The following is a 21,066-nucleotide window of genomic DNA, read 5'->3' as shown; positions in this document are numbered from 1 at the left end:
TCAGTCAAAACATTAGAATCCCCTGCCTAACACTGAGTGCGCAATGTGCCGCCACAACAGATCCAACTACTCAAGGCATGGGCTCCACAAAATGTCCTGTGGAATCAGGCACCAAGGCGTTAGTAGCAGATCCTGTAAGTCCTACAAGTTGTGAGGTTGATCGCATCCATGACCCTGTTACTGCTTCACCGGTTGTCCTTTCTTGCACCACTTTTGGTAGGTACTGACCACTGCATACCCAAAAAAAAAAAAAAAAAAAAAAACACAAGACCTGCCTGATGTTTTGGAGATGTTCTGACTCTCCAGCCACCTAGCCATCACAGCTTGGTTCTTGACAGGTCTCCAGACCTGTCTGGTACTCGCACTTAAATTACTGACTCTTGACTCAGCGTAAGCTTGCCGTTTAACCAGATACTTGAGACTCTACTCAGATTCACACCACAGAGACTCGAGAACTGACTCAGGCTTGCACCTCAATAAACTTGAAACTATGGGGTCTTGCACTTCACTTGACTCAGACTAATACCCCATACACTCTGACTCAGAGACTCCAAACCTGACTCTCAGAAGACTTGATTCTGACTCGATTCTGACTCACACGCAGAGACTCCAGACTCGATTCTGACTCTCATTCTACAGACTCCACTTCGACTCAGACTTATACCCTGAGTCATACGGCATGACCTGGACTTGCATCTCTGAGACCTGCTTCCTAAATAGTAATGCAAGCTAATGAAACTAAGAAGAAGATCTGAAGTAAAGAATCTACTCACACATTAAACATACACACACACACATCCACTCACAATAAATAAAATTCACACAAAAAAGGTCACACAAAGGTCAATATCACTCACTTCTCTGCCGGTACGAGAGGCTGGAACTTCCATTGATCTTCCTCAGAATCGAACACCAGCCGGTTCATTATCTTATTCTTCTCTTCAGGGGGAATGAAATTCTCTATGATCAAGTACCTACACACAAAATACCATCGATCAGTTTGTGGTCTGACGTTTGCTTTGGCGCTGGAGCTGTGAGGCTAATGTGGTCAAGAAGTGATGGAACTGTATAATTCAATCGTCATACACACGTTGTTCAGTAACATCTAATAGACTTGCTGGTGTGTTTTCTGACACTGTCTTAGACCAAATGGACAAAAGTATTAGGACACCTGTTCAATTACTGTTGTTTCTGAAATCAAGGGTAATAATAAAAAAAGAGTTTTTCCTTCTTTCTTTTTTTGGAGTAACTGTCTCCCTGTCCTGGAAAGAGATACTACTAGATTTAGGAGCACTGCTGTGCTGATTTGATTAAATTCAGCTACAACAGCGTTAGTGAGGTCAGGATGTTGGATGATCACTAACCCATTTCATTCCCAACTCATCCCAAAAGTACTGGATGGAGCAGCATCCATCATTCCAGAAAACACAGTTCCACTGCTCCACTGTTCAACGCTGAGGGGCTTTTATACCCCTCTAGCCCACGCCTGGCATTCAGATTCATGTTTATCTCCTGATTCATGTTTAGGGTTTAGCCATGAACTCTACAATGTAATGTGTGTGTGTGTGCGTGTGTGTGTGTGTGTGTGTACTCACTTGAACTTGAGTTCTCTCGTGAGCTCGTTCTGTGTCTGCTCCAGTTCCTGTCTGGTTCTAACGTGTTCATCATTTACATCCTGAATCTCAGCCTTCACTGCCTGCAGTTTAGCATACAGCTAGAGAGAGAGAGAGAGAGAGAAACAGACATGAATACACACTTATATTTTGGGGACTTATGTGTAGAGGGGTTTGTAGTGGCTATGACCGATCTGCTGCTCTGAGCTTGGAAGATTGGAACGCTGCTGGTTCCTGTGCAGAATCAGGCCAATCACAGAAGGTCTCCTGGGCAACCAACCACTAGATATCATCATCATCATCATCCCCAGCTGGCCTCATGCATTTGTCTACATTCATTCACCATTTATTCAGTTCCTTTCATTCATCCATTCATCTGTTCCCTTTCATTCCAAACCTTCAACCATCCATCCATCCATCCACTCCCCCACCCACTCAACCACCCATTCATCACATTTCTTGATCCATTTGTCCTTGTTCAAGGACAGGGGCTTCATGCAGTGAGTGACAGGTCAGAGATCCAATCTGTGTTACTGTGTAAAAAAAAAACAGCTGAAGCTCAGCCAATCAGAGTGCTCCAATCACACTGTTGTGGGTGGGGGAGGGGAGGGGGGGGGCTTAAATCAGCAAGAGCAAATATGGAGGTCAAAGGAGTAGAAGTCAGGAGTGAGAGGTTATTACTGGACTGGTGCGGGGATGAAAAGACAGAGGCCAGGCAGGTGGAGCAGGAACTGTGGGTGTTAATGGGGCATTTGGGCAGAACACTCCAGGCCTGACTGGACGCAAATGTACAATGTACCATACATGCAAACGCGTCACCAAAGAGATTTGTGGCCATGACCTCAATTTTCATGGTTACTGGCCTAAATAATAATTCCACACTAATTCCCCCTGTGTTTTACTCTCAGAGTTAGCCCACAGAATGTTCATGTTAAATCCATGGAGCTTTCTTCTAGGAGCAATGTCCCCGGCGCACCCATCAGGGGTTTGACTTCTGGACTTGTGGACCTGTTCTACTGCTCTGGAGGTTTCATGTCCGATGAACGCACGATGGGTAGTGCGCACTGGCAGAGACTTCACTGCTGAATGTTCATCATGGACGCTGATCACAGTGACGCGGTGTTGAAGGCTGTGGCTGTGATAGTGTTTCAGTTTAGATGGAGAAATTGAGACGTGGGCTGATTTCGCTTCAGGAAAAAGACGTCTGGTTCGTGTGCTGATGTGCCAGCAGTGCCTAAATGAGCAATTCAGGTGTTTACTATGGTGTGTCATGTTATGTAGTATTCTGAAGCCTCAGTGTTTTGAGAGAATTGCTGAACAATTTGTGGAAAATATCTAACGGCAATTTATCTCTGAAATGATTTCATACATATTAAATAACGTCTGCTTTTTATCCAAGAAGACGAGCTTATTCAATTTATCAGGTCAGAAGCCTGAAACACTGAACGTGTGGTTGCGTTGTGATGTCCTAATTGTTCTCACACATCTGCAGCAGTATTAATGTTAATCTTATACTTATCTATAATACTATCGCTTAAATATAAAGGCCAGTATCATTAATTAACCAAAATATTAAGCATCATAATTAGAGATAGAAAATTGGTCGGCTGTCAGATGATATTCAGCCCAAATATCTAATTAACGTTCAGATGATATTTCTGCAATAAGCCGATTGGGTTATATTTGCGAGTTAAGGATTACAGCAGCTCTCCGTGAGGGTCCTCAGTCACAGGACGCTGCAGTTCCTTGAACTATGGAGCTTGCGAACGGTTGCATTAGAGCCAGTGTGTTCAAATGTTCATCAGTCTGTAGAATGCTCATAATGAACAGGTCTTGTGGGGGAAGCCGAGTAAAGACTTTTAACACCACTACCCCTCTCTAGAGTACATCACTCAGTCCAGTACAGTGAGTATTAGAACACAGCAGAGCTAGCTAACACCGCTAACCACACAAAACAGCAAACAGTGCAGGCCACCGTGCTAACCACCACCTACAGTACATCACTGACAGTCAAAACAGCTAAAGAAAGCTCGTCCAAAGTGATGGAGTTTGTAGCGCTAGATAAGCAGAGTTTTTCAACTGTGTTTCCACTCCCCGGTGCAGTTCTGCAGAGGCTCTCTCAGTGAGTGCTTGGAGTCGACAGCTTTTAAAAGGTGGTTAATTGAAAAGAGTAAAGTCAATTTCATCTTGAGAGGCAAAGCAGGAACATTAAGTCCTGCACAATGACGCATTACCAAGTCATGCCTGGGAAGGTTAATGTGGCATCTAGCCCCACGCTCTATCAGTATCAGCAATCAGCCAAACGAGCTGAAAGACGATTGGCGATTGTTATCAACCCCAAAATCACTAATTGGTCAATTTCTATGTATATATGTATATATATATTCTAATATATGTGTATACAGTCGTGTGCAAGACTTGGCTGTATAACTCAGTGGTTATGTAGCTTGGCTTAAACTACCTAACACGTCAGTATTACCTTCAGTGCAGTGCCGCCTAACCTTTGGACAGGTTATAATTAGTCTAAAGTGGACAGTTAGCAGATTAGCATTAGTGCTGGTGCTGGCATTAGCGTTAGCGGCACAGTCAGTGGCTGAGGAAATGTAAAACGGACAAACCTTTTTGTACTGATAAAGGGAGGAGTGCATATCCACAAGGTCATGGGTAGGGTCCAAGGGTCAAAGGGAGCAAAGAACAGAGGAGTTAAGGAACCAAATACAATCTAACAACATGGAGGGACTGTGTGTGTTTGTGTGTGTGTGTTTGTGTGTGTGTGTACAATGTAGAGTGAAATATATTGGGCTGTCTTCACTGACGGTATGTATGTAAGCTTGCCTGTGTCTTAATGCTCACCTTTTTTAGTTTTTTAGTCTTGGCCTCTACCTCCTGCTGCAGAGAGGAGAAGGTTTCTCTCAGCTCCAGCGTCTCCTCGTCTTGAATCAACATCTGCTGCTGCATCTCCCGCTCCCTGCGTGTCTGCACACACACACACACACACACACACACACACAGAAATGCAAACACATTGGCACATGTTACTGTATTACTGAATGTAGGGCTGTCGCTATTGTTTTTATTAGTATTAATTAGTAATAGATGTATTGAGTAATTATCTTGCAGGGCTAGGGTGTTTCAGGCAGTTGCTTGGGTATTGCTAGGAGGTTCCTGTGGTATGCCATGTGTTGCTGAGTGGTTGCTATGATACCCAATAGGTTATAGGGTAGTTGCTAAGGCATTGCTAGATGGTTGCTAGGGTGGCATAAAAGCTGTTGCTAATCTCTGATGGTTGGTAGAGTGTTGCTAAGTGGTTCCTATAGTATCCCAAGTGGTCCCTTAGTGTTGCTAAGTGGTTGCTACAATATCCATAGTTGTTGCTAGGCAATTGCCATGGTATTGTAGGTGGCGAGATTGGTAAGTGATTTCTAAGGTATCCAATGTTTTTTCTAATATTTCTTGTATATCTAGTGTTTGTAGTGTGCATACTTTCCAATGTAAAAGTAATTGATAACCTAAAAAAATAATGGTCTAAATGATGATTATAGTGTGTGTATGTGTGTGTGTGTGTGTGTGTGTGTGTTTTAGATACCTGTTCAGTGATCTCCTGTTTTTTCTGCTCCAGCATCTTCTGTTGTTCATTAGTGTGATCAATGATGTTCTTTCCTCCAACCAGAAGCTTGCTCTCCATTGCCTAGCAACCAAAGAGCAACATCAGCACAAGTGCACACGGACACAGCCTTACCCCCATATCTACACTCATCAGCCCCTTATCATCAGAAACCACTCCCTTTTAGCCCTACCTTGCTGGTATACAGTTTGTGTTAGCCATGCTCTAGCCCTTCATCAGGGCTTGGTTTCTGACCAAGCTGCTCTTGGGTGGGTATTTTGGGGTGATGGACCCACAGTGACACTGTCTACAACCCCGGCAACACTGCTGTGCCTAATACACTCGTATCACCAACACACACAGTGCTATTGTGTGCCAAGTGTCACTGATGTGCTTAGATTTCACTTGCCAAATGATATCTGGTCAGCGGTGGTCCTGTTGGAATCACTTTCCATTAATATTGCAAGGTAAACAGCAATCATAATATGTGCCAATTTAAGAGCACTATTGTAATATTAATTGTCAGATACTTTTTAATAATAATGTTCAAATAAAGCAATATATACAGCTTTAATTAGTGACCAAATTGAATGACTGCTGGCTCAGGGGACTTCCAGAGCTCACTTCACAAGGGCCGGCATATTGAGCCCACTTTAAGGGAGACACTACTTGTTTACCTCTCATTCCAAACTAACCCATTCATTTACAATCTTTAGCAAAATGAGTCACTGTGTGACAACACACACACACAGCAGAGATGAAAAGAACCACTGATATCATAAAAAGAATTATTCATCTTATGAGGCAGGAAGCATGCACACACACACACACACACACACACTGACGCTCACAGACAATGACTCTCAGTACTGTAATAAATAAAAAAAGTAATGCAATTTGTGATATCTGTGGCCAGCAGAATAGAGCCCCCTGTGTGAGTGTGTGTACACATGTCATGTGAAGTATTCATTGTTGATGTGAAAAACTGACCGGTTTGGACAATGTAGACACTAAAAATAGCCACAACAGCTACTACCATCTGACAGACTGGGGGAGGAGATCTGCTGCTGACAGAGCGTCCAACACAACCTCAACATCTCTCTCTCTCTTTCTCTCTCTCTATCGGTGTATCAATCTACACTATTTGTCCAAATGTTTGTGGACACCCCTTCTAATGAATGCATTCAGCTACTTTAAGTTACCCCTTTTGTTGACACAGATGTGCAAATGCACACACACAGCTTGTGTGGCTACAGGGGTATAAAGTCCCCAGGCATTGGGCTGTTCCTCTGAAACGATGGTGCTCCATCCAGTACTATTGGGAGGAGTTGGGGATGAGGTGGAGTGTTGACTATCCCACATCCTGATCTCACTTACGCTCTCGTCGCTAAATGCAATCAAATCCTCACAGCAAAGCTTCAGAATATAGCAGTATATAGTAGTAGAGGCAGTTACTCCAGCAAAGCAGAATAAACTAACGAATGAATGAGCAGGTGTCCCAATACTTTTGTCCATTTAATCTGTCTGTCTATCAAGAGGAGGAGACGAGTGAGTGATGAATGGACTATTACTATGGGCTAATCGAAGCACGAGATAGAGAGAGAGAGAAACACAGAGAGGGAGAAAGTCTGTTATGGTTATAGGATCGATGATAGGATTAGAAAAGGACAAACAATAGTCTCTCTCTCTTGCTTTCACACACACACACACTGAGTCTAAAGAAATGAGATGACTCTGATGACAAAGACAAGGTCAGAAAGTGCGGCCCATCATTGTATTCCACATGATTTAGTACTGTACTGTGTCAGTCTCAGATTTCATCCGTTCCAGACGTTTCTGCAAATCTACTCAATAAGGGCATTAACCAGTCTTACAGTGTGCTAGAGGGGGCAGTCAGACTACTCCTCAACCTTGGAAATCAATGTTTTCAATACATTAAATGCATTTCAGCTGCAGATTAACATAGTAAAGGGTTCTGAGATGCCACAGACTGTCCGCCGCTGCATTTTCACACCTCCGAGCTCCTCCCCGTGTGTCTCATCACCATTACGTTATCAATGAACATTTAGAAAATCTACTTTTTGACATTTGTGAATCATTCAGAATTGAGATGTGTCTAAGAATCAACCTTTCCTTCTGCCACCTACAGGACACTAAACATGTCTTGACTGATTGACTGCATGTGTATTTTTTTTTAACTAACCCCCCAGTGTGGAGGCTGTACTTTAGCTTGACTAGCTCTCAAGCTGTGTAAATGGTGCTCTTATAAAGCCACCAGGCTTTTATGGCCATGATACTTTTTTACTCTGCATTAGTTAGAGCGCCCCGCTCTCCCTTACTGTTTACGCTGTACTGAAAAACCAGCAGCAGGTGTTGGAGTGTGTGTGTGTGTTTTTCTGAGTGCCTTGTTTGTGTGAGTGTGTACAACTGAAGGAGGTGAAAATGAGTGAGAGAGGGAGCAGGGTGGATTGGGAGGGATGGGGAGGGTTGGGGCACAGAAACGAGTTGCCAAGGTTTAAAATAGAAAAGCAGCCCCAAGGGAGCTGCCAGCTGAGTTGCTCAGTCATGCCTCACACATACACACACACACACACACACTTGTACAAGTACCCACACACACACACTTGCAAACGTCACTGTGCACCCAGGCGATTTTACAGCACAGCCTTTAAATCCAGGCCCCCCTCGTTCACATCACCATAGCAACAGGGACGGAATGAGGCGAGTTCATTATGAATGCGTTCGAACTGCGACCTCATTGGTCAAGGTCCGGAGAAAGAGGCTCCGCCCACGGCCACACAGACGCTGACTCATCAATATTTCAGCAGAAGCTGCAAAACATGCTGGGAACCGGTGAGGAGTGATGCCTATGGGAGACTAGCGCACACACAGCCACACACACGCAACCACACATTCTCACACACTCATACCCACTCACACACACCTACACAACTCCTGGATTAAAGAATGTACAGACCTCTTCCTCTCTCTCATTTTCTCTTACTCTCTCTCTCTCCCTCACTCTCTACCCATCTATTTCTTTCTATGTCACTCTCTCGCCCTCAACCCACCTTTCTCTCTCTCTTCCTCTCACTCTCTCTCACTCGCTCTGTCTCTCTCTCTCACACACACACACACACACACACACACAGTTCCTCCTACTCAGATTGTTTGTAGAGAGATTTTCCGGTGCTGGGCTGTGAGGAAGGAAAGAGGGGAAAGAGAGGAAGAGACTCTGTAGGACTGTAGGCTGAAGGCTGTGGGCTCCTGTAGGCTGTGTGTGTGTGTGTGTGTGTATAGAAGTACATTAGAATTCACAACGCCAGTGTAATTAAATCCATCAGCTCTGATTTTGTTTTTGTTTTAATTACTGTAATAAAATCTCCCCCTCAGACCCCCTTGTCTGCTCATCTGGTGATGCATTTCCTGTTTGGCTGTTATTGTTCTGTGATCTGCGCTGTAATTGGCTAACGGGCAGCGGGCAGGATGAGGCAGTGATGACTCATCACCTGTCAGGAAATAACGGTCAGCCAGTGTAATGTTTTATTTATAATATGTTACAGTACCCCCACCCCCCCCTCCATCTCTCCATCTCTATACCCTATATATCTTTCTTGGCTCTACCTGTGTCTCTCTCTCATTGGGCAAGCTCTTTGACCACTGTGGCTGTGTGAATTTCAGCGTTTGGAAACAAACCGCACTCAGGCCTATTTGGTACTTGTTGTTGTAACAGAACCCACATATGTTTAGTGAAGTATGTGGTTCCAGATCTCTGTTAGAGAGCTCCGGAGCATGACTCAGATGCTAAACCCAGGAGGCACCTCTGGTCTTTACACATGGCTGAGTTAGATCTGTATTAAGACTCTTGTGCATGTGTGTGTATGTGTGTGTGAGTGTGTTTGCATGAGTTCTTGTACCAGGACCAGGATATGTGAGAGCTCAAGTGGGGACTTCTTCTGGTCCTCACTTTTAATCAGGCTCAACGTTTTCTGGGAAAACAACAAGCAACAAGATCCACTGTTACAGTTTGAGGGAGGTTTGGGTGGGAGTTAAATTAGGGTTAGGTTTAAGTTAGGCCTGGGCGATAAAATGATATGACATCATCAATCGCAATAAGAAAAAAGAAAAATCAATAGCAACGTTAAGATGAGAATGACAGACGGAGGGACTGCTGCTGAAAGGACAGAAAGCTAAAAGCAATGTTTTTCCTGTGCTTTTGGATCTGCAGCTCACTTGCAAAGCTAGTCTAAGCTAACTAGCTCGGCTACAGCTGCACGGAGTATCTGCAGGCCAATGCAGCTGCTGTTGACTAACTGCTGAGCTACTCACACAAGTTTTGGTGAATAAAAAACAAACAAACAAAAAAACTTTGTCTGAGAGAGCGAAGTCCAGGAACTGGTGTTGGAAGTAACAGAAAGGCGAAATGAGTTGTGCTGTGTTTGGACTCGTGCCACCAGCTAGGCTTAATTTAGTTACCTAGCAAGCTAAACACTATAGCACAGTCTGTGTTCCAGCTAGCTGAGGCTCAAATCACACCAGTTTAGAGGATAAAGCCTCATGTCTAAGAGCAGAAAGTCTAGAGAGGAGTGTTTTCCACTGTTTTCAGGCACATTTAAGAGACTGGTTCATCCAGGTTTGCTTGCTCTCCCTTTCACTTGAACTGAGCAATCAGCAATCAGCAAGTTTCCACAGCGTCCCTATGCTTGGTTCTCCTAAACATACATGGGGAATAAGCTCTTTTGGCCACATATGAGATAATTTTTAAATATCACTGTTTAATTTAAAATATGTGTGCCTTACAGTGGTTAAATTCAAAAGGAGGTGGTTACATTAAAAATAATCACAATAAAATAAATAAATAAATAAATAATAATAAAATATATATATATATATATATTTTATTTATTTATTTTTTTTTTTTATTGTGATTCTTTTTGCAGCTACATCGCCCAGACCTATGTGATGAACTACGCACTACTTATACACTCATTACATTTTCTATCACTACATGTTATTTTGAGCAAACTCAGACTAGATTTGTGACAGAACTGGATTGGACTCATTATGTTTTACCCCCACTATCTGTGTTAGACGGGGCCATTTCTAGGTCTTCCAATGTCATTCTATAATAACACACCGACACACATACACCGACACACACACACAAACACTTTCGCTATCCCATTTGTACACACACCCATTTGGACAGCACTCTCTCTCTCACTCAATCACACACTCTAATGTCTCTGGTAGAAAGCAGGGCTCCAGTGGTCTATGTAGCTTTTAGCATAAATCAATGCCTTAACGATCTCACTCTCTGACCCACGCCATCCTGCCTGGCGACTGCGCTCTGATTGGCTGGCTGCTGTCAGAAAAAGAGTGTGAGTATAGGGCTCAAATTAGGATTGGTTTACAGGCTCTTAGGTCAGCCAATCACAGCTGTAAACACAAACACAAGTGGAAGAATGTGCTTTGTCTGGCCTTGTCAGGACATTTAGCTCATTACCGTGCCCCAGTTCACACACACACACACACATATACACACTGTAGACACCATAAGCTTCCATCTCCAATTAGGAGATTCATTTATTTACATTGCCTTTGAGGATGAACAAATGTGTGTTTGTTCACTATGTGTGTATTCACATGTTTGTGTGTGTGTGTGGGGGGGGGGGGGGGCGTCGTAAGTGTTATCTTAGCTGACCTGGAAAGCTGCTCTGATATGGCAGCAAAGAGGCATCTCTGTGATCAAAGCACGAGGAAGCATGAACAGACTGCACTATTATATTATTCCCCTTTATCTCTGCTCATCAACACACACACAAAACAGTGGCATAGCCAGAACTGCATTTACCACCATCTAGAGTATAGTACATTGCTAAAATTATCAGTTGAAATTCTAGAATCTGGAATTATAAGTTGGAATCCTAAAATTCAGAATTATAAGTTGGAATTCTAGAATTTGAATTATACATTGCAATTCTAGAATTCAGAATTATAAGTTGGAATTCTAGAATTCAGAATTATAAGTTGGAATTCTAAAATTCGAATTATACATTGCAATTCTAGAATTCTGAATTATAAGTTGGAATTCTAGAATTCAAATTATACATTGGAATTCTAAAATTTGAATTATAAGTTGGAATTCTAGAATTCGGAATTATATATTGGAATTCTAGAATTCGGAATTATATATTGGAATTCTAGAATTCAGAATTATAAGTTGGAATTCTAGAATTCGAATTATACACTGCAATTCTAGAATTCTGAATTATAAGTTGGAATTCTACAATTCGGAATTATAAGTTGGAATTCTAGAATTCAAATTATACATTGGAATTCTAAAATTTGAATTCTAAATTGGAATTCTAGAATTCGGAATTATAAATTTGAATTCTAGAATTCAGAATTATAAGTTGGAATTCTAGAATTCAAATTATACATTGCAATTCTAGAATTCAGAATTATAAGTTGGAATTCTAGAATTCAGAATTATAAGTTGGAATTCTAGAATTCAGAATTATAAGTTGGAATTCTAAAACTCGAATTATACATTGCAATTCTAGAATTCTGAATTATAAGTTGGAATTCTAGAATTCAAATTATACTTTGGAATTCTAGAATTCGGAATTATAAGTTGGAATTCTAGAATTCGAATTATACATTGCAATTCTAGAATTCTGAATTATAAGTTGGAATTCTACAATTCGGAATTATAAGTTGGAATTCTAGAATTTTAAATTATACATTGGAATTCTAAAATTTGAATTATAAATTGGAATTCTAGAATTTGAATTATAAATTGGAATTCTAGAATTCGGAATTATAAATTGGACTTCTAGAATTCAGAATTATAAGTTGGAATTCTAGAATTCAAATTATACATTGGAATTCTAAAATTTGAATTATAAATTGGAATTCTAGAATTCGGAATTATAAATTGGAATTCTAGAATTCAGAATTATAAATTGGAATTCTAGAATTCAGAATTATAAGTTGGAATTCTAGAATTCGAATTATACATTGCAATTCTAGAATTCGGAATTATAAGTTGGAATTCTAGAATTCAAGGTCTTAAATGGAATTCTAGCGTGGACTTCAGGGCACTTCCAACAATTTCAACATTTTCCAACAATGCTCTCATAATTTCTAGTAGATTGCTAGATCACAGTAGATCTCTGCATCGGTTCAGACTGTACCAGAGTGCACTGTGAGTCTCCTGTTACCATGCAACAAACAGAGAAACGTTAGCTAACTTTAAGGTTAATGAAACCTGTAGTGTCTCCATGGTAACCATGCTCCATGCTATTGCAATTTTGCACTGAGCATTTTTTATATGAGCCGATCATTTAAAGCACTCTGCACTAGTGATTACTGAGCCATCTAGGCTCTTTTAGCTTCAATGATAGCGTGCAAAGTGGGGCAGGTTGTTGCGCTTAGAGGAGAGATGATGCGGACGCCCGGCCATGAATGTGTGTTGCATTTAAGTAAACCAGCTGCAACGAATAAATATTTAATATTTTTCCATATAGCAAAATAGCCGTCCTATGGACAGATAAAATCTGTTGTAGTTCAGGCCTAATCAAATTCACTAACTCATCCATGTGTTTAATAAACCGAACAATTCTCTGCCCAATATGTCAATAACGAACAAACAATATATTGTGCAGTCCCAAAAATGTTCCAGCTTTGACCGTGCTTTACACCCCTCAGGCTGCAGACTGCATCTTCCAGTTGACTTTCAGCGTGTCCTATATATATATTCAGGCCAAAATATGTTCAATAACCCAATTTCAGGCTCTTTTTATAGCTAACAGTGCTTGCTCATGGCTAACTGTCCCTCTCCCTCTTTCTCCCTGATTAAAGCACCCTGCTATGTCACCCCTTATTTCCAGTCTGGAATGCACTGAAATGCATTACATAACTCTCATGTTTTTATGAGGTTGTTGTAGATAACTGGTTAGCTTTAACTTACTGATCTGGAAACATGCCCAAAATCTCAGGGAAACCAGACCACCGCACTGGATTATGTAAAAAAATTGTCTACACTTTACTGACTTGTTACGACCGGTGTCCTAAAGGCATTGGGACACCTAGACATTACATCTACATGAGCTTTTATGACATTGTTCTAAATCCATGGGCATTAATATGGCCCCCTCTCTGCAGCAGCTCTATTACCAATCAGAGTAGTGGAATATCTAGGATGAAAGACATTTGCAATGGTGGCATCTTAAAACAGTACCACGCTGGAATTCATTCTCATTCTTTCACTAATGTTTATAAGGGCAAGCTGCATAAAGCATGGTGCTTCATTTGATACACATGTGGAAATGGGACTAAGTGAAACACCAGAATTCAGTTATTAATAAAAGGTGTGTCCCAATACTTATGTCCATATAGTGTACAATGAATGAATATCAGCATCAACCAGCATGTATATTTATTTTTGAACAGTGGAATACTGGTTAACCAGCACCACACCAACGTAAACAAGCATCGGTTGTGTTTTGTACGCTGGTATACTGCTCAACCAGCACAACGCTAGCACATCCTCAGCCTAGACCAGCGCCATGTGTTTTTTTTCCAGCAGGGTAACACTGGTCAGAGGAAATAAAATCAGCTCTGGTCATGTAAACAAAGGAAATAAGAAATTATGTGGACCACAAACGTCCGACCAACAGGGACAAGGAGGCATCTCTACTTGCCTATCTACAGCACAGGGCAGAAATCTGGAAATCTGTCGCCTAGCATTAGTATTTTACATCTAGCCAGCGACAAACCTGGCTTTTATCATGTTGTAGAAGTAGGAAAATGTAGTACTAGCAGTCAGGAGAGCATGGTGTATTTGCCTAAGACAGTAACTGACCCTCAGTCTGCTGCCTGGATGACCGCGCCATAACCCAATCCACTATACCAGTGTAGAGCTGTGACAAGACCCATTACAATAGGCTAGATCTTCAAAGAACTGATGGCAGAGAAAGTAACGTAGAAACTTCTATTCCCATTTTCCATTTAGGACAGCCATGACTGCAGATAAAGGCTAGCTCACACAACAGGGGTAGTTTGACTAACCTAAAAATATGTAGACGTTAGCAAGTGCATCTGTCTTAATGAATTAAATCTATCCAAAAAAAAAAAAAAAAGAAAGTCAAATGACCTGCACTGAAATGTCCTGTGTTGTTCAATCAGAAATGGAATTTTATGTTTATGCTATCTAAACGGATGTTTTTAAAATCCTGTCCAGAATTAAAAACGTACAAGGACCCACATATAATGACGGATTCCCCTTTCAGTCCCTCCAGAAGATTGTCCGAATTAGCTTAAGTAGCTAATATGATGTTAGGTGGTTAGCTAGCTAATGCAGTTGCCCATTGTTGGTGTCAGCTAGCTAATGTTGTAGTGCTAGTGTACATTTACATTTATGGCATTTAGTTGACGCTCTTATCCAGAGCGACTTACAAGGTGACTCGTATTACAGATGTGGGCCAATGGAGTGTTAGGAGTCTTGCCCAAGGACTCTTATTGGTGTAGCGCAGCATAGTCACCCAGACCGGGAATTGAACCCCAGTCTCCCACATGGTGTGGTAGCTCAGTGGCAGGTAGTGGTGTTATCTGTTGCTCCACACCAACCCCTAGTTAGTTAGCTAGTTAGCTAGTTAACCTCTTAAACCATCGGTGAGCCAAAAGTGTTATGATTATTACCAAGGAATAGCCCCATTAGTTTGTACAGAAGGCCCTGTAGTTACTGTGTAATACACCTTAGTGTGTAATAAACCTTAGAGTACTAAGGGGTTAAACCCATGTGATCATGTGTTTAAGAGGTGTGGCTTTGGAGCGGACGCTAAAGGACACTATTACAGACCTTGAACTTGGCGGTGAGGAGTGCTGTGGCCTCCTGCTCCTTCTGCAGATCTCCCATCATCCTCTCCTTCTCATCCAGGAGCTTCTGCCTCTCCTCCGCTACCAGCGAGCGGTCGTCCATGATGGCCTCCTTCTCTCGCTCAAGGTTCTCCTGCTGCTCCTTCATGTACTCCTGTGCCTCCTTTTCCATACTCTCTTCATCATCCTCATCTTCATCCTCGTCCTCCTCTTCCCCGTCGGCCTCGTCATCCACATCCTTCTCCAACTCGCCTCCGTCCTCGCTCTTCTTCAGCTGCATGAGTCTTCTCTTCCTAGCGGTGGGATAATAACGGAATTTTAGTGTCTGGAAAAGTGACCGGAGATACGGTCAGCGTCAGTTGTCGAGACAAATGCTGAGGCTATGGCTTGTTTTAGTCATAAAAAAGTGCTAATTAATGCAAATATTGATTTCTGTCTCGTATAATGACAGGCTAGGATTTCAAAGTACCTATGGATGTTAATCACATTTTGCATAAGCGGGAAGAAAGCAGTACAATATCAATAAAATTATCCTGATATGATTTTGGGTGCCAAAGATATATGTACTGGTCCCAGGGTTCTAGGTAATTATTTATTTATTTCAATTAATTGAGATGATCTCATTCTGCGGTCAGCACAACGCCTATATTAGGAACTCTGGGTATAAGCTGTTTATCTCTATGGGAAAAAGGTACAGTGGTTCTTATGCCCTGTGGTGAACAAAGCTGTTCCAGGCCTGTCTGCTTATTTCTACCACATTTCGCTAGAGCTTCTAAAATACAACTGTGAGTATTGCTGCTAACACTCCTGTACACTGAACCGACATCATAGGACTAGCAGCCTCACCAAAATGCCCTGTGGAAAGTAGCAGTCTTTGTTGAGTGTGAAAATGAAGAGGCTCTGGCAGTTTTAGGCTAGCTGGTGTTTTTACAAAGTAGTGTTTCAGATGCTCTTTAAACATGCAGGAGTGTTAAGCCTGCTAGTAGTACGTAGCAATATTTTGATTTCTTCAGACAGGCCAGTGTTATTACCACATTTTCCCATAGAGAAAAAACATATTGGACCCAGAGTTTCTGATGTGGACATGGCACAGACTACAGAATAGGTCTAGGGATGTTTTTTTTATTTTTATTAGCCATCTTGTCCACATATCCTGCAGTTTATTGCAGCCTGTCAGACCATATATATCATAGGATCAATCTATAGCATTAGCAAGACCAGGGGTGGCACAATACCACTTTTTCATGTCCGATATAGTTACCGATACAGCAATTAAAAAATGCTATATCAATAAGAAATGTAGACCCCTAGACCAATTTTAAATGATTTCTTGATAGTTGGAGGTAACTTTATTCTCCTAAAAAAAGAATTTATAAGAGACGGTCACACATACCATGTTATTTTCAGGAGATGCTAAGCTATTCTAGGCCTGAGTTATGAAGCCTAGAATACTCTCATATAGGCTTGAACCATGCATTTATGTGATAGTTTTGGGTAACGGATGGGATTATACTTTTTTCTTCCTATATCAGATCCAGTGCATACCCTACTTGTAACTCCCATAACCTTGGCTCACAAGGGGATATTAGTCCTTGTGTTAAGATGTTAAAATCATTGTATTTTTAAATATATTTAACATTTGAAATTGAGAATTTTACTAATTTGAATCCCAACAAAGTGAAACCAAATGAAACTGTTGTGAGGTCAAAGATTTACACCCACACAAACTTAATACCGATCATAATACCAGCCCTACCTCTTTCTTTCACTCAGCATTCCGCGGCGGTCCAGCTGTGCTTTGAGCCGAGCAATCTCCTGCTGAAACTCCCTCAGCAAGGCGTCCTTGGGGTCCTCGTTGACCCGCGGCACGTTCTTGATGTTCTTGGCTCGGCTGGCGTAGCGCAGCGTGGTCAGTGTTTCCTCGTAGCAGCATGAGGCCGGCCCCAGCGTGGCCACCATGATGGTTTTAGCATTCCCGCCCAGCGAGTCTCGGAGCAGTCTGGTGAGCTTGGAGTCACGGTACGGAACGTGGGAGCTGCGGCCGTCCACCAGCGCCGAGATGACGTTCCCCAGAGCAGAGAGCGACAGGTTAATCTTGGCCGCCTCCTTCAGGCGCTCCCCTTTGACCCCGGTCTTGGCCTGCCGCTCACTGCCCGCCAGGTCCACCAGGTTGAGCTTGCCCACGCGTATGTGGCTGCGTCCGTCCGGCCCAGGCTGCCCACACTCCACTGTGATGGTGAAGATGGCGTGCGAGCGCGAGCTGTGCTCGTTCATGTTGGTAAAGCCCACCGAGCGAGCCCGGTTCCCCGCGTTCATCACATGCTCGATCTCCTTTACGTTCTTGGTGACGAAGGTCGACAGGTCCCGCACGTACACGCCGGACTCCGGACTCTCCTTCAGCTCCAGCTTCCTGCCCTGATCCTTGGACTAGCAATGGGATGAAGAGAAGATAATATTAGCATCACGGCAGTCGGCTGACAAAAATGAAAGGGTCCATTTCATGGATAACTAGGCGTTCCTCACTTCCTCATTTAAAATGTCCTATGTAAACAATGCTAAAGTGTCTGAACACTCGGCATGCCATAAAAACCGACCTACTCACGCTGAAGTCATAAGGAGTGTTTCACATTCGCTTTTGGAATGAGGCACAATACAGGGCAGGACACAGATAACTGTCATATTTCAGTCTTTCTGTAACAAACACAGCCTGCTGAAAGGTGCAATAGAATAGAACACTGTTTTACTGTACATGATCGCTAATATCCCAAATATTAAAAGGATACTGTAATTCTAATTACATGAGATCCATAGTGTAAAAACATTAGGCAGGAAGGAACTTAATTGTGATACCCGCCAGTATCTTTAGAACCATACAAAAATTCCACAAAGGGTTCCATGATTTTCAGAGGGTCAAAGAATCCAAAATGTCCAAAATATTATATCATATAATGACAATTTTACCTTTCTCTCAAAACCTAGTACAATGTGTGCAATGGCTTTTAGATAGAAGAGCCTTATTGATCCCAATATTTGATGCTGTGTCACAGTGTAAACACCTTCCATGACACCTTTCATTCCAAAGGATATAGGTGTGGTCCTTAACATCCACTGTGCTACACCACAACATGTTATTCTGAACCATTTCTATTGGCTTATTCTTCGTTATATTGTATGTTAGCACAGGAGCTGGTGGTGTTTTTACAAGTGGAGTAAGAATGAACCACAATTGGTTAAGCCAGTATTACAGGACTTTTAAGTTGTAGCTTGTGGACAGTAATTATATGAGATCCGTAGTGTAAAAACATGAGGCAGGAAGGCAGGACACCCACTAGTATCTTTAGAACCATTCAAAATAAATGCTATACAGTTCCATAAACAGTTCCATGATCGTCAGAGGGCCAAAAAATCATTTTCTGTTTAATATATGGGAGTAGGTGATATGGCGAAATATTATCATGATACTTCAAGACATTTTTATGACACCCAATTTTAAACCTCAAAACCTAATACAATGAATACAATGACTTTTAGATAGAAGAACCTTATCAATCCCAAAGGAAATTAGGAAATTGATGCTGTGTCAAGTTAATCATGATCTCAGTGTTTTTGTTTAAAATTGGCTGAATTTTTTTCAATTAAACAGGACTAATTATGCTCCCTTTAAGATGAAACATGCAATTGGTCAATGGTTTTTAAAGGAACTGTTGGCAGAAAATCAAATGAACATGATTGATCACTGACCCCAGATTAAAAAAACATGGGAAAAAAACCCTTCTGGTTTTCAGTAAAGCAGCATGTGCTGGTTAACTGCGTAAAGCCAGTGTTTTGAAAAGGCTGCGGTTTGCCTGTGCACACGAAAATACCGAAAACCTCAACCTAGGAGAGCGTTTTCAGCCACTAGACGGGATAAAGCTTTGATCCTTATTGCAGTTCTCTGTGGTCATCTTACACAAGCAGCGTTCCAAAAGCCTAGGCTGCAGCCGAGGTAGGGCGGGTCCTCAGTAGGGCTGACCGGTGAAGACTCAAGCCTTGATAGCCTATCGGTCACACAAATGGAACAGTTTAACCAGGCTGTGTGGCGACGTCACCGGAAAGCTCCGGTTGCTTGCAATTGTGGCGGGAAACGTGTGCTTTTTCATTTCTTCACAGAAATGAAATATAATTATTAAAACCAACATTTCTAAACAAACTCTGCTCTGGGGGGGGGGGGGGGGCTTCGTTTTTCGTCATTTTCTCATGGTTCTGTCTTTCCTTTTTTTCACCCTGTTGTATGTGCGCAGAGAACTGTGGGTAACTGAGGGCCGAGGAGGAATGCCACCTACCTCGGCTACAGCCTATGCTTTGGGACACAGCTACAGAATGCTAAGGTCAATCAACATGGCTGCCTCATCCAGGGGTGCTGCCAGGGAATTTAGACCCCATAAAATGATGGTACACTGGGCCCCAGAATACTTATTTAATACATTTTTGGGGCCCCGGTCAGTCACAGGCCCTTAGAATCGTGCTAATCTAACCATCCCCACCCCCATACGCTGCTAGCGTTGTCTGTGCCAGTCAATTGAAGACCTGGAAGGGGTTTGAGAGATCAGCTGAAGGGTGTTTTGGGCATGTTTTAGTGAAGGTAAGGTAAGGTGACAGTCCACGTCTAGTGTTTGTTAGCAGCAGTAGCCTAGCATCTCCCGATCTGAAGTAAAGAAGCACAGATCAGATGCCAAACCTGTCTTGGCTGATTTACTGTATCTGGGCTCAGTGATCAATCACGTTTATTAGATTTGTGACTGAACTGCTCCTTTAAGCAAAGATGCCGCTCACTGTAATGAAGGACTAATTAGATAAGCTGGGTGTAGGATGGGGACTGGAAATACAGGCCTTCCTCCAGGACAACACTGGAAGTGGTAAAGCTAGCACACTGACAATGATGATGATGATCCAGTGGGCTGTTTAGTCATTTACTGGTGCTGAGTCTAGTGTGGGTGTATAGTGTATACACTACCCCATATGGACCAGCAGTGTCAGTGGCCTACCTCAGCCAGCAGGTCCCGGATCTCCTCCTGGTAGATCTCCAGGTAAGACGCCCTGACCAGGTACTGCTGGTTCTGGGAGCGCGAGATGTGTGTGAAAATGTGCTCGAAGGAGTTGGGGATGATGCCGCGGCGCTCGGCGTCCATCCACTGGCCCTGCATGGTGTAGGTCTTGCCGGTGCCGGTCTGTCCGTAGGCGAACACGGTGCCGTTGAAGCCCTGCAGCACCGAGTCGATGAGCGGCCGCACCGTCTCGTCGTACAGGTCAGTCTGTCGGGACGAGCCGTCATAAGCCGCGTCGAACGTAAAGGTTTTGAGGGGCTCGTCCGGGAGCGCGCGGCCGGGGTTCCGCAGCGCCACCTGGCCCAGCTTCACGTCCACGGACACGATGCTCTCGGTGCCGCACGCCTCCTCCCTGCGGTTCAGCGGGCGGCAGCGGACCACCACTTTCACCGCCTCGCCGTGCTTCGCCTTCAGAGACATCCTCCTGTTCCTCCCGGTGAAGAGCTCGAGGAGCGGAGAAATCAGCCGAGAAAAGGATGAAGGAGGAGGAGGAGGAGGAGGAGGGGGGCGGAAAACGACACGAGTGGTAACGGCGCCGTCATGGCCGGACTGAGAGAGAGAGAGAGAGAGAGAGAGAGAGAGAGAGAGAGACCGAAACAAAAGCGCCGCTGTAGATGAACAGAAAGACAGAAGGCAGCAGTGGTAGTCTCGGTTCTCCGGTCCGGCTCGGTATTTCTGCAGCCCTGCCCAAAGCTGCGCACTGCCTCTGCTGCTGGAGACACCCAGCGCGCGCACAAACAGAGATAGATGCGCGCGCCCCTCCCTCTCGATTTCTCGCTCACTCTCTCATTCTCTCACACACACACACACACACACACACACACTCACACACGTTCAGATATATAAAATGCTAACGTAATAAAGGTCGAGTATAACAATAAAG

General features: G+C 43.0%; 1 protein-coding gene across 1 annotated transcript in view; it reads right to left on the bottom strand.

Moving 5' to 3' along the window:
- kif3ca (kinesin family member 3Ca) overlaps positions 1 to 21,066 on the bottom strand; it is a 38,523-nt gene that overhangs the window by 15,574 nt on the left and 1,883 nt on the right. The window contains exons 2-8 of the mRNA XM_072677664.1: positions 20,124 to 20,732; positions 16,856 to 17,526; positions 15,083 to 15,392; positions 5,200 to 5,301; positions 4,467 to 4,589; positions 1,596 to 1,714; positions 858 to 974 (exon numbers count right to left, since the gene is read on the bottom strand). Coding sequence (XP_072533765.1) covers positions 858 to 974; positions 1,596 to 1,714; positions 4,467 to 4,589; positions 5,200 to 5,301; positions 15,083 to 15,392; positions 16,856 to 17,526; positions 20,124 to 20,603 — 1,922 coding nt within the window. The 5' untranslated portion in view covers positions 20,604 to 20,732. The remainder of the gene's footprint in view (positions 1 to 857; positions 975 to 1,595; positions 1,715 to 4,466; positions 4,590 to 5,199; positions 5,302 to 15,082; positions 15,393 to 16,855; positions 17,527 to 20,123; positions 20,733 to 21,066) is intronic.

Source organism: Salminus brasiliensis, chromosome 1 (assembly GCF_030463535.1).
Source record: "Salminus brasiliensis chromosome 1, fSalBra1.hap2, whole genome shotgun sequence".
NCBI classification, from domain to species: Eukaryota; Metazoa; Chordata; class Actinopteri; order Characiformes; family Bryconidae; genus Salminus; species Salminus brasiliensis.
This window is presented reverse-complemented; position numbering and strand designations above follow the sequence as displayed.